Source organism: Saccopteryx leptura, chromosome 3 (assembly GCF_036850995.1).
Source record: "Saccopteryx leptura isolate mSacLep1 chromosome 3, mSacLep1_pri_phased_curated, whole genome shotgun sequence".
Taxonomy (NCBI): domain Eukaryota; kingdom Metazoa; phylum Chordata; class Mammalia; order Chiroptera; family Emballonuridae; genus Saccopteryx; species Saccopteryx leptura.
In genome coordinates, this window is record NC_089505.1 from 165516119 (window position 1) to 165528932 (window position 12814).

At 40.3% G+C, this 12814-nt stretch overlaps 1 protein-coding gene across 2 annotated transcripts in view; it reads left to right on the forward strand.

Moving 5' to 3' along the window:
• Nucleotides 1–633: 633 nt before the first annotated feature.
• Nucleotides 634–12814, forward strand: part of ARHGAP29 (Rho GTPase activating protein 29) — an 80262-nt gene continuing 68081 nt past the window's right edge. For both annotated transcript variants that reach the window (XM_066376739.1, XM_066376741.1), the window contains exon 1: nt 634–805. Coding sequence is in view for 1 of the 2 variants with exons in the window: in XM_066376741.1 (XP_066232838.1) it covers nt 793–805 (13 nt within the window). In the remaining variant the exon portion in view is untranslated. The remainder of the gene's footprint in view (nt 806–12814) is intronic.

Consider the following 12814-nt stretch of genomic DNA (forward strand, 5'->3'; position numbering starts at 1 on the left):
TTTAGATAAATGCTTTAATTTTGGTTGTTCATTTCCCTTACAGTGTTGATGAATTCTATTACTCAGGGAGCATTTAATGGCATGAAGCAAGTAGCACAGTGAGGGGTACATGCATTCAACTAGTATTTATTGAGCAACTTCTATGAGTCAGATACTGCATATAATAGCTGAGTAATTTAGTTTCTAAAAATGACAATCAGTATAAGACAGAAAAGAGTGGGGCAGTTTTAAAGTTAAGCACAATATATATTTTTGTTCATTAAGGGTATGGTAAGAAGGCAGACAAAACAAACTGAAGACCAGATTCCTGACTAGAAGGAATTCAAAGTGTCCACCGGAGAAATCTCCACTTAAACAACAAGGACAGAGGACCTGTTCCCTGCTGGGAAATGCAGGAGTTTCTCTCTCCTGTCCTGCAGCAAGCCAGGCTGGCAAAAAAAGTCCAGCAATGGGGACAGTTGACTGGCTAGGGTACAGTTGACAGCCGGCTCCCTGCACGCTAGTGCCAGAAGCCGCCCCACCTGCTGCTGGGCTCCTGGCCCGCCCCCAGGAGCGCGGGCCAATGGGATGTGCTCAAGGGGCGGGGCGGGGCCGGTCGGGAGGAGCGAAGCCAGGGGAGGGGGCGGGGCGGCGGCGGCGGTGGCTAGCGCGGTCGTGGCGGTAGCAGCAGGGGTGGTGGCGGCGTGCCCGGGCGTCCGCGGGTCTTGGGGGGATGGGGTCTGCGAGCTTCAGCCCTCGGCGGCGGCGGCGACGGCCGTGAGGTTGGGCGGGCGTCCGCGTCCGGGATGCGGGATGGAGCGCCACGGTGAGTGTGGGGCGGTGGCGCTCGCTTTGGCCGCGGCGGCTGCTGCTCCGGGCTGGGGTCACCCGTGGCGGCCGCCCGCGAGTGCGGTCCAAGGTCCAGGCCGCCCGCGCGGTGGCCCTGAGCTCCAGAGGATGTCGGCTGCAGTCTGCGCTGGGGGCCGGGGTCCTCCGGGCTCCTGGTCCTTCGGGGAGGGGTTCAACCCGAGCAATGGGTGCGCCGGGAGCGGCAAGAGCGGAGAAGTCGAGAGGGCGCGAGCGGTCGCCTCGCAGACACCGCCGACCCGGGATGGGTATCTCTAGTTGGGCGGCGCCGCCCGGGCCGCAGGGAGAGACTCGCGGGCGGACTTCCATGCCATCCCGGTTTCCCCGAGCTTCCTACAGCCCCTCTCCCTTTTCTGGCCACACGCCCTCGTCCGCCTCTATTCGGAATGCAGGGGCTCCTTTCCCTTTTCCCCCACTGGTTTCCTGTACTGAATCTCCACATTTGCCTCCTCTCTTGGGATCTTTTTGGGAAGTTTGTTGGCGTTTTCTGACATTTCCGTCCGACACATGCAAAGGCTTAGATAAAATAACAGACATCTCTTGTTTCATATTTACCTTTTCTTATCACATTTCACCTCACCTAGGCTCAGGCTGTTTGTCTTTAGCGGGGCCGTGCGGGAGGGGGGGTCTCTAAAGGTGGAAAAACACTCTCCTTCCCCTTCTATCCGAATGCCCCCTTCTAGTTTGTCCCTGTCACTCTCTCTATAATCTTCCCCTCCTACCCACCCCCTCTCTCTTCTTCCTGTAGCTGTTCCTTAACCAACCCCCACCACCCCTCACCACCTTGGACCCCCGCCTGTATTTGTCGTTTTCCAGCCTTGGCCCAAGGCTGTGTTTTGCAAAAGAGAAATTGAGTGGCGGAGAATTGCAGCTGCTACCAGAAGGGGAGAGTGTCCCTGTGAGTTTGTTTCCACAGGATCATATGATCGAAACCTTCTGCTCAGGAACGGCTTTTCTTTGGCCGGAAGAGTAGCCAGGGTCCCCCCTTGCCTTTGAGCCCCTCTGACGTGTCCAGGGTCTCTCGCTTTTTGACGACCACCCTTCATTAGAGACAAAAGCGAGGTTTCTCTACCACCACTCTCACCCCGTCCAAATTGAGTATCTGGATCCTTGTCCTATCTTCTCACCGCGAATCTTTTGGAAGAGTTAGGAGGTACTATTTTGTGGAAGTTCCAAGACCTCGCCCGGTAGAGCTTAAATAGGGAGCGTTTGGTTCAGTATTAACCTTTATGTTTCCTCTTCTTTTCTGAGAATTAACTTCCCCTCCTTTAAAGTTTGGGGAAGGGGGTTTCCTCTTCATGAAAAAGAATTTTAAATTAGAGATAACAGTGAATATTTAGAATGAATAAAGAAATCATAACAAATTACTACAGAGAGTCCTGGAGATTTAGATCTCTTTCTTCAGAGTTCTTTAGACAGTTTACCAGAAATGCATACTTAGAAATGCTTCCAGATTGTAGGAACTGTGCAAGGGAGAAACTCAGACTCTTAAGCTTCATTAACTTTTATGGTACAAATAGCTTTAGTCTCCTGATTCTGAGAAGAGTTTAAGAGTGACCTTGAACAAAAGTGATAGGCCTGGTTAGAAAATGTTTTAGTCCCTAAATTGCCAGGAAATAGAACTTTGGCTGAAATGAAGAAAGCACTGTTAAGGAAATCTGTGGTGGCTGGTCATTCCTGCTCTGCCTACCTCTAACAGAACATTCACCTAAATTATCAGTGCCTTCACTAGCTGCAAAGGCCCCTAACCAAGGAACTTGGACTTCTGCAACCACTGCTGTTGGTTCCAGGGGGTCAGTAGTATGTTGAACAAAGCTCATGCGCAGAAGGCACCATGGAAGGATTTGTTGGTGAGTAGTTTCAGCATTCACTCAATTTGGTGTGATCCCATTCTATGTTAGGGTCCAATAGAAGCTTCCGGTCTTTGAGTAGAAGTAAACAATTCTAAATAAATAGGGCCCAAGACGTAAAATCTTGGGTTATCCAAGAAATGTATGTTGAATGTCCTATGGGAAAGTAGAGGGATGATTTATTTTCAGTAGAGAGAATAAAAAGGCTTCTTAAAAGAGATCATATTTCATATGAGACTGAAGTTAAGAGAATGATTTTAATAAGCACAGACAGCAGAAGGTCTCTTTTGGCCAGAATTGCTGGTTATGTCTAACATATATCAGGATGTCACTGATCAGCTTCCATGATTCTGCTTTGAAGCCTATTTTGTGTGCTTCTTTGTAATTTCCTACCTCATCTCCATATGACGATGAGCCACAACACATAAAGAAAATAAAGACACATTCATGTGTAATGAAGCAAGGTGGTTTAAACGGAAGGTTAGGAACACGTTTTGTTATGATGAGGATTTTTCCCTTTCTGCTTTGTCTTTATTATTGCTCTAATAAAAGAACCATTTGATGAGACTGACTCCTGAGATAAGATTTTTTTTTTTTTTTTTTTTTTGCAAGGGAGAGACAGGAAAGGAGCGAGATGAGAAGCATCAAGGGATGGGGTGGGAGCTTCAGCCGAGCCATAGACCCCCTTGCTCAAGCCAATGACCTTGGGCTCAAGCCAGAGACCTTTTGGCTCAAGCCAGTGACCTTGGGATCATGTTCACTATCCCACATTCAAGCAGGTGAGCCTGTACTCAAGACAGATGAACCTGTGCTCAAGCTGGAGACCTTGGGGTTTCAAACCTAGGACCTCAGTATCCCAGGTTGATGCTCTATCCACTGCACCATTACCTGGTAGGCAAGAATTTTTCTTTTTCTTAAAAAATGTTCTCATATTTGTCACTGAGAAAGTTTTCAAATACCATGATCTTCCTTTCTTAGGAAAGAGATGGAAAATATTTTTTAAAGTATTAAGGAGGGAAGTTAATTTTGAGGTGCTATTCAGAAAGAACCTCCTATAAATTTTACTTATAGTTTATCTAATATTCACTGGGCACCAGCATGATAACAGATTTTTATATACTTAGAGTGAGTTTTGACAAATGTATACACCCATATAATCACCACCATAGTAAAGATAAAGAACATTTCCATCACTCCACAAAGTTCCCTTATTTGGAACTCCTCCACCCACCACTATAATCCCTGTCCCGAGACAACTATTGATGATTTTTGTTATTAAAGGTTATGTTTCATCTTTTCTAGAATTTAATGTTAATGAAATCATTCAGTATATATTATTTTGTACCTGGTTTCTTTTGTTTAGTATAATGTGTTTGAGATACATCTATGGTTTTATTATATCATGGATATTTATTAAGTAGTATTCCATTATAAGACTGTATCACAATTTGTTTATCCATTTATGTGTTGCTGGACATTTAGGTTGTTTCCAAGTTTTTGACTATCATAAAAAAAAGATGTATATTTGTATACAAGTTTTTGGATGAATGTATGTATTCATTTCAAAAGAGTAGAGTGATAGGTTGTATGATAAATGTATGTTCAACTGTATAAGAAACTGACAGTTTTTCAAAGTGGTTGTGTACCTAGCGTAGCAGTAATGTGTGAGAATTTTAGTTCCTTTGCATCCTGCCCCAAATTTGGTATTTCAGTCTAGCTAAAATGAAGAATTGTATGAGATATTTTGTGGCACTTTATTGTGGTTTAAATTTGCCTTTTCCTGATCCTAATGATATTGAGAATTATTTCATACGCTTATTACCCAGTTGTCTTCTTTTGTGAAGTGTCTGTTTATATCTTTTATTCATTAACTTATTGGCTTGTTTGTTTTCTTACTATTGAGTAGTAAGTTTTTTTTGTTCTTTATTTTTGTTTTATTTATTTATTTATTTATTTATTTTAGGTGAGAGGAGGGGAGATAGTGAGGCAGACTTCCTCATGCGTCCTGACCAGGATCCACTTGGCAATGCCATCTAGGGATGATGCTCAAGTACTGAGCTATTTTTAACACCTGAGGCTGATGTGCTCTAATGGAGCTATCCTCAGTGCCAGGGTCACACCTGAGCCAATGGAGCTACAGGAGGGAAAGAGGAAGAAAAGGGGCAGAGGCAGCAGGGGCGAGAAGCAGATGGTCACTTCTCCTGTGTGCCCTGACTGGGAGTTGAACCCGGGATGTCCATGTGCCAAGCCAGTGCTCTATCCACTGAGCTACCAGCCAGGGCCAAGAGTTCTTGATATAATTTAGGATATAAATCCTTTGTCAGATACTTTCTTTCAATTTGTGGATTGTATTTCATTTATTAACAGTTGTCTTTCTCAGAGAAGTTTTAAATTTTGATGAAGTTCAGTTTACCAATGTTTTCTTAATGGTTCTTGCTTTTTGTGTCTGAAAAATTGTTCCCTAAATTTTTTCCCCATGTTTTCTTTTAGAAGAGGTTCTTCAAACTTTTTAAAAATGGACTAGATTGGCCCTGGCTGGTTGGCTCAGTGGTAGAGCGTCAGCCTGGCGTGCGGAAGTCCCGGGTTCGATTCCCAGCCAGGGCACACAGGAGAGGCGCCCATCTGCTTCTCCACCCCTCCCCCTCTCCTTCCTCTCTGTCTCTCTCTTCCCCTCCTGCAGCCGAGGCTCCATCGGGAGCAAAAGATGGCCCGGGGGGCGCTGGGGATGGCTCTGTGGCCTCTGCCCCAGGCGCTAGAGTGGCTCTGGTCTCGACAGAGCGCGCCCCGGATGGGCAGAGCATCGCCCCCTGATGGGCGTGCCGGGTGGATCCCGGTCGGGCGCATGCGGGAGTCTGTCTGACTGCCTCCCCATTTCCAGTTTCAGAAAAATACAAAATAAATAAATAAATAAATAAAATAAAAATGGACTAGATTGCAAATACTTTAGGCTTACAAGCTATTGAAACTCAATTACTCAGCTCTACTGCCATATCTCAAAAGCAGTTATTAACAAAAGATTGGGTATGGCTGTGTCCCACAAAACTTTTATTTATAAAAATAGGCAGCTGCAGCCTCTGACTCCTGAATTTAAAATTGATAGTTTTAAGTTCTGTCTTTAGGTCTGTGGTACATGTTGAGTTAATTTTAGGGTATGCTGTGAAATAAATTAAAGATCATTTTTTTCTCAAATGTATATCAAGTTATTTAGCTCCATTTGTCTACCTATCTTCCACTGAATTACTTTGGCATGCCTTGAAAATCAATCCATTGTTTATATGTGGGTCTGTTTTTAGACTCTATCCTATTCTGTTGATCTGTGGCTCTCTTTCTACCGATACCACAGTCTTGACTACTGTAGCTTTATACTAAATTTTGAAATCAGGCAGTATAGGTATTACAATATTGTTCTTTTTCAAAATTGTTTTGGCTGTTTCATATCTTTTACATATGCATGAACATTTAGACTCAGCCTGTGAATTTCTAAAAAAATTTTAGGAGGAATTGATTTGGGATTGCTTGAAACTACAGATGAAGTTGAGGGAAATTAAAGTCTTAACATTATGAATCTTCTAATCCATGAACATGGTATACTTCAGGGGTCCCCAAACTTTTTACACAGGGGGCCAGTTCACTGTCCCTCAGACCATTGGAGGGCCGGACTATAAAAAAAACTATGAACAAATCCCTATGCACACTGCACATATCTTATTTTAAAGTAAAAAAACAAAATGGGAACAAATATAACATTTAAAATAAAGAACAAGTAAATTTAAATCAACAAACTGACCAGTATTTCAATGGGAACTATGCTTCTCTCACTGACCACCAATGAAAGAGGTGCCCCTTCCGGAAGTGTGGTGGGGGCCGGATAAATGGCCTCAGGGGGCCGCATGTGGCCCGCGGGCCATAGTTTGGGGACCCCTGGTATACTTGTTGATTTATTAAGTTCTTTAACTTTTACTAGTGTTTTGTAGTTCTAAATTTAGGATTTTGTATATGGTTAAATTTATTTCTAAAAACATTTGTTTTTTTATATTAAAGTAAAATGTTATTAGTTTCTATAATTGTATTGTCCAATTGGTTTTTGTTAGTATAGAAATAAAATTGATCATTCTACAGTGGCTTTGTATTCTGTGACCTCCATTCATTTATATGTCTTTGGATGTCAGTACAACCCCATCTCTATATCAATTTGAAATAAAGTGTTAACTTTTTTCATTTTGTCTGAATGTGTTTTATTATTTTTCTTCTTTTGTTAGACTGTTGGAGACCTTCAGTAACAATATTGGTCCTGATGTTAAAGGGAAAGTATTGTCTTTCATCTCATTAACTATGATGTTAGCTGTAGACTTTTGGTAGAAGCCTTTTATCAGGCTTCTACCAAAATAATTTCTTTAATTTGAAGAAATTATTTTCTATTTCTACATTGCTGACTGCTTTAATCATGAATGGATGCAGAATCTTGTCAGAGGCTTTTTCTGCATCTATTGAGATGATCACTTTTCTTTCTTCTTTCCATTGACTAATATACTAAGCTGCATTCCTGTCACAAACTCTTCTTGATTATATGTATATATCCTTTTTATATGTTGTTGGATTTGACTTGCTAATACTGTGTTAAGGAATTTGGTATGTTTTCTGGTAATGCCTTTGTCTAGTTTCAGTATAAGGGTAATGTTGACCTCAGAAAATGAGTTCCACCCCCATTTCCCTACCCTTTGCCTGTCTCCTCTATTTGGAGAGTTTTTGTAGGATTATTTTATCTGATTCAGTAGATTTTATCATTTAGGCCATCTGGGTCTGCAATTTTTCTTTGTGACATTTTCAATTTTTTAAGTATATATAAGGCTATTCAGATTTTTGATTTCCAGGTTTGGTCTTTTGTGTTATTCAAGAAATTTTTCCATTTTATCTGAGTTGTTGAATTTATTGGTAAAGTTATTGGTACCATTGCCTCATTACTCTTAATATCTGTAGGGTCTTTACTGATGTCCTTTTTTTTCATTCATGATATTAGTAATTTGTTTTCTCTCCTTACTATTAATCAATCTAGCTAGATATCCATCTCTTTAAGTGACCTTTTAAAAGAACCAGCCTTTAGTGTCATTGATTTTTCTCTGTTAACTGTATCATTGATCTCTACTCTTACCATTGCTTCCTTCATTTTACTTATTTTGTGTTTGTTTTTCAAGCTTCTTTTTTTTCTCTATCTTATTAAAGTGCTACCTTAGATCATTGATTTTTAGATCCTCCCTTTTATTTATTTTTTACTGTAGTAATACATACATAAAAGATTTACCATTTCAACCACTTTTTAAGTATAAAGTTGGGGGGGCATTAAGTACATTCATAATGTTGTGTAAGTATCACCACTATCCATCTCCAGAACTTTGCCATCATCTCAACTGAAATTCTTTTTTTAAACTTATTTTTTAATTATTGGGTTGACATGGTTCACCAAACCATATGGGTTTCAAGTGTACACCTCAATATAACACCATCTATACAACACATCATGCCCCCTCCCAACCTCAAGCAAAGTCTCTTTCTGCCACCATTTCTCTACCCTTTGCCTTTGAGATACAGAGGGAAGGGAGAGAGAGAGACAGAGAAAGAGGGAAGCATTCATCTGTTGTTCCACTTACCGTATTTTTCACTCCATAAGACGCACCTAGGGTTTTAAGGAGGAAAATAAGAAAAAAAATATTCTGAACCAAATGGTATGCTAAAATATTTAATAAAATATACTACAATAATATTTCAACAATGTAAACTCAGCAACAGTATTAACAACCATTAGCACTGTTATTAACACATGAGAAGAGACTTTAATGTTCAAATACTCTTCTAGTTGTCTGGGAGCCTGCAGCAGCTAAAAAAAAAAAAAAAAAAGGAACATTTGCTCCATAAGACTCATGGGCATTTCCCACTCCACTTTTGGGGAAAAAAAGTACATCTTATGGAGCAAAAAATACCACAGTTGTACATTTGCTAGTTGCTTCCTGTATGTGTCCCCACTGGGGATTGAACTTTCAACCTTGGAATTTTGAGAGAGTGCTCTTACTGACTGAGCTAACTGGTCAGGGTCTGATTTTAGATCGTTCTTTTTAACAAAGCATCTAAAGCTGTATATTTCCCTAACCACTGCTTTTACTATGTAACTTACACATTTTGAAATGCATTTTTATTTGGTTCAAAATATTTTCAAATTTTCCTGTGGAAACTTGATACATGGATTATTTAGGGATTTCTCAATTATTTTATTGTTGTTTATTTCAAATTTAATTTTGTTTGGGTCAGAAAACATAACATTGTATGATTTCAATTCTTTTAAATTTATTAAGACTTATTGTATGATCCCATATATGGTCCATCATATATACATCATAGTAACTATTTTATGTATGTTTGAAAAGAATGTGCATTGCTGTTGCTGGATAGAAATTTTTATAAATGCCTATCAGGTCAAATTGGGTGATAATGTTTAAATCTTCTAGGTCCTTATAGATTTTCTGTTATCTGTTCTATAAGTTAATGAGAAAAGATTGTTGAAATCTTATCATTGGATTTATCTGTTTTTCGTGACACTTTTGTTGGTTTTGCCTAATATGTTCTGGAGCTCTATCTTTAGGTGCATATACTTTTAGGATTATGTCTTTATAATGAATTGACATTTATCATTATGAAATGTTACTCTTTTCCTTAGTAAAACTCCTTCTCTGATATAATAGAACTATTTCTACATTTTTATGATTATTTTTGCATGGTATATCTTCTGTTGTTTTATTTTCATTCTATCCTTTTCTTTTATTTCAAGTCTGTTTCTTTCAGTCAGTATATAGTTGGGTCTTTTTTTATCCAGTTGGACACTTTCTGCCTTTTCATAGGTGTGTATAGAGCATATTTAATGTAATTATTGATATGACTGGATTTAAGTCTATCATCTTGCTCTTTGTTTTTAATTAGTCTCATCTGTTTTTTGTTTCTTTTTCTGCTTTTGGATTGATTAGTTTTTTGACATTCCACTTATGTCCACTATTGGTACCTCTGAAGATTTTAATATATATATTTCTACTTATTATACTATACCTTCAAATAATAAGCTATTTCACATGTAATGTAAGGACCTTGTTGTATACTTTCATTTAGCCTCCTCTCTTTGTACTGTCGTCATACATTTCATTTCTGTATACATCTTCAATGTCTCAACACATTGTTATTACTTTTATTTTAAATTAAAATTTTTTAAAGAAATTCACAAAATGAGCGGTTGTTTTTTTTTTTTTTGTATTTTTCTGAAGCTGGAAACGGGGAGAGACAGTCAGACAGACTCCTGCATGCGCCCGACCGGGATCCACCCGGCACGCCCACCAGGGGAGACGCTCTGCCCCTCCGGGGGGTCGCTCTGCCGCGACCAGAGCCACTCTAGCGCCTGGGGCAGAGGCCAAGGAGCCATCCTCAGCGCCTGGGCCATCTCTGCTCTTGGCTGCGGGAGGGGAAGAGAGAGACAGAGAGGAAGGGGGGGGGGTGGAGAAGCAAATGGGCGCGTCTCCTATGTGCCCTGGCCGGGAATCGAACCCGGGTCCCCCGCACGCCAGGCCGACGCTCTACCGCTGAGCCAACCGGCCAGGGCCCAAAATGAGCGTATTTTGAAGTTTCATTTGGGTGAGTTTAGAATGCTATTTTTATTAGGACTGCATTGGATGTATTACTAACTCACGTTCTGGGATCTCTCCTTGAGTCGGCAGGTCTTTCTCTACCCTGGCTGATGAAAACTTAGGTCTCCCAACCCTGTGGGAACTATCGGAAGTGTCCTGCTACAGTTCCCTGAAATTCTTTGCCCATCCTTATGGAGTTTCACCTTACATATGTGCAGCTTTATATTCAGCAAGAGAATTAAGGAATTGCCTATGCAAATTTCTGAAGTCTTCCTTCCTCTCTGTTACTCTTGTCCTACAGATTCCAGCTGCCCCCCACTCCCACCCTCCCTGAACTGTGATCCCTGTTTTCTTAACTCAGTAAGAGTACAATGCTTTGCTTGGCTTCCCCCTTCCTGTGTCATGTTCTAGAATGTGCCTCCAGGCACAAAGTTGGGGTGATTGTAGAGTTAACTTCATTTGTTTGTGATTGTTCTCTCAAGGATCACAGCTTTATGCTATCTGTAGGACAGTTTCTGCAGACAGTATAGAAGTGCAAGTCTGATCTCATTTATTCTTGCATTTGACACACCTAAAATTTTAAGACTTTTAAAATCTATAGGTTTTTTGACATCTTTTCCTTGAAATTTGTTTAGTATATTGTGTTGTTTGCTCTATAAAATAGTTGAGTCTAGCCTGACTGGGCAGTGGCGCAGTGGATAGAGCGTCGGACTGGGATGAGGAGGACCCAGGTTTGAGACCCCGAGGTCACCAGCTTGAGCACGGGCTCATCTGGTTTGAGCAAAGCTCACCAGCTTGGACCCAAGGTCGCTGGCTTGAGCAAGGGGTTTACTCGGTCTGCTGAAGGCACACATGAGAAAGCAATCAATGAACAACTAAGGTGTTGCAATGAAAAACTGATGATTGATGCTTCTCATCTCTCTCTGTTCCTGTCTATCTATCCCTTTCTCTGACTCTCCTTCTGTCTCTGTAAAAAAAAAAAAAAAGAAAAAAAAAAGCTGATCTAGATTTTGCTGAATGCATCCTGCACTGTAATTTAACATGTTCTTCTGTCCTCTGTATTGCTTGTAGAATAGGAATTGAATCTAGAGCAAGGTTTTTTCAACCTTGACACTAATGTCCATTTTTGACCAGGTAATTATTTGGTAAGAATAGGGAGGGGGGTAGGGGGGGTGCTCTCCTGTACCTGTAGGATATTTAGCAGCATCCCTGGCGTATATCCACTAGATGTCAGTACAACCTCTTCCCAGTTGCGACAACCAAAAATGTCTCCAGACATTGTAAGATGTTTTTAGACCCATGTTCTGTTACGAAAAGTAGGCTACCTAAACTACAGAATCAACTTCAGGAACATGATGACAGCTGTCTAGCAAAAATAACAATACTGTGTTAACACAGCAGAGAACACATGAAAAAGAGTTTAACAATATGTTAGTTATTCACAGAATGGCTGACTCAAAAGCAATATTATAGAGGATGTGAATTTCTGTTTGAGAAGGAAAAAATACTAGTGACAATAATAATGTAAAATGGTAAAAACACAAGTAGTTTCTTTTCAATTATATGTTTCTTCAGTAAATGTTTTTCCTGCAACTTGTTGAACAATATTTTAAGATGTTGAAATCCTATAATAGATGTACAGATGATTTTACTTTTTTTTAACATTTACTGTTTATTTATAAACCCAGAATTTAGGACTTGCAAAAAGGTATTGTTGCAATAAGATACTTTTCATACTTGAAACTTTTGTGTGTGATATAACATTACTTTAAACAAAATGCAAGTGGGGGATTAATAAAATAACACTATTAATTTAAATGTGAATTACTATTTTTTCAAATGTTTCCAAATGTTATTATCCTCCTTACTAAGGAAGAAGATTAGAGGAGATAGCAGAAAACATATTTTTAAAAAGATTTAAGAGGAAGATTGGGATTGAGAAACTTGGCAAAGTTTTCCTCAGATAACTTTACCTATAATTTAACCATCTAGTGTTCATTGAAGATCCACTCTGCGTTAGGTCCTATGCACAATAGTTGTCTGTTTTGAGATGGTTTAGCTGTAGATCTGGTGGAAGGGTTTTGAAATCAAGCCACAGCAGTTCGGAGGGGCAGACTTTTCTCCATTAAACTCCCTGAGAGTTGCCCTGCCACATTGTCCTCCTTGGCCTTCAGAATCTTTTCCTCCCTCCCCATTGGTGGTGTCCTCCAGTTTAGTCAGCAGTGGTTTCAATGGTGAGTGTCTGTGTTGCATCATTCTCCTCCAATCGAGAACACTTGGATGTTAGGTATCTCCAGTATTTCTAGTGCTTTTACAGTTGGTTTAAGGCTTAATGGGTGAGTTTTTAAAAATCAGGTCTGCAGTAGAGGCCAGGTAATCAAGGAGCTTGGGGTTCTCATTTATCTTTTTCAGGTAACAATGCAGAGGCCTAAGTGTCTTCACTTCCCTAGAATTATTGGA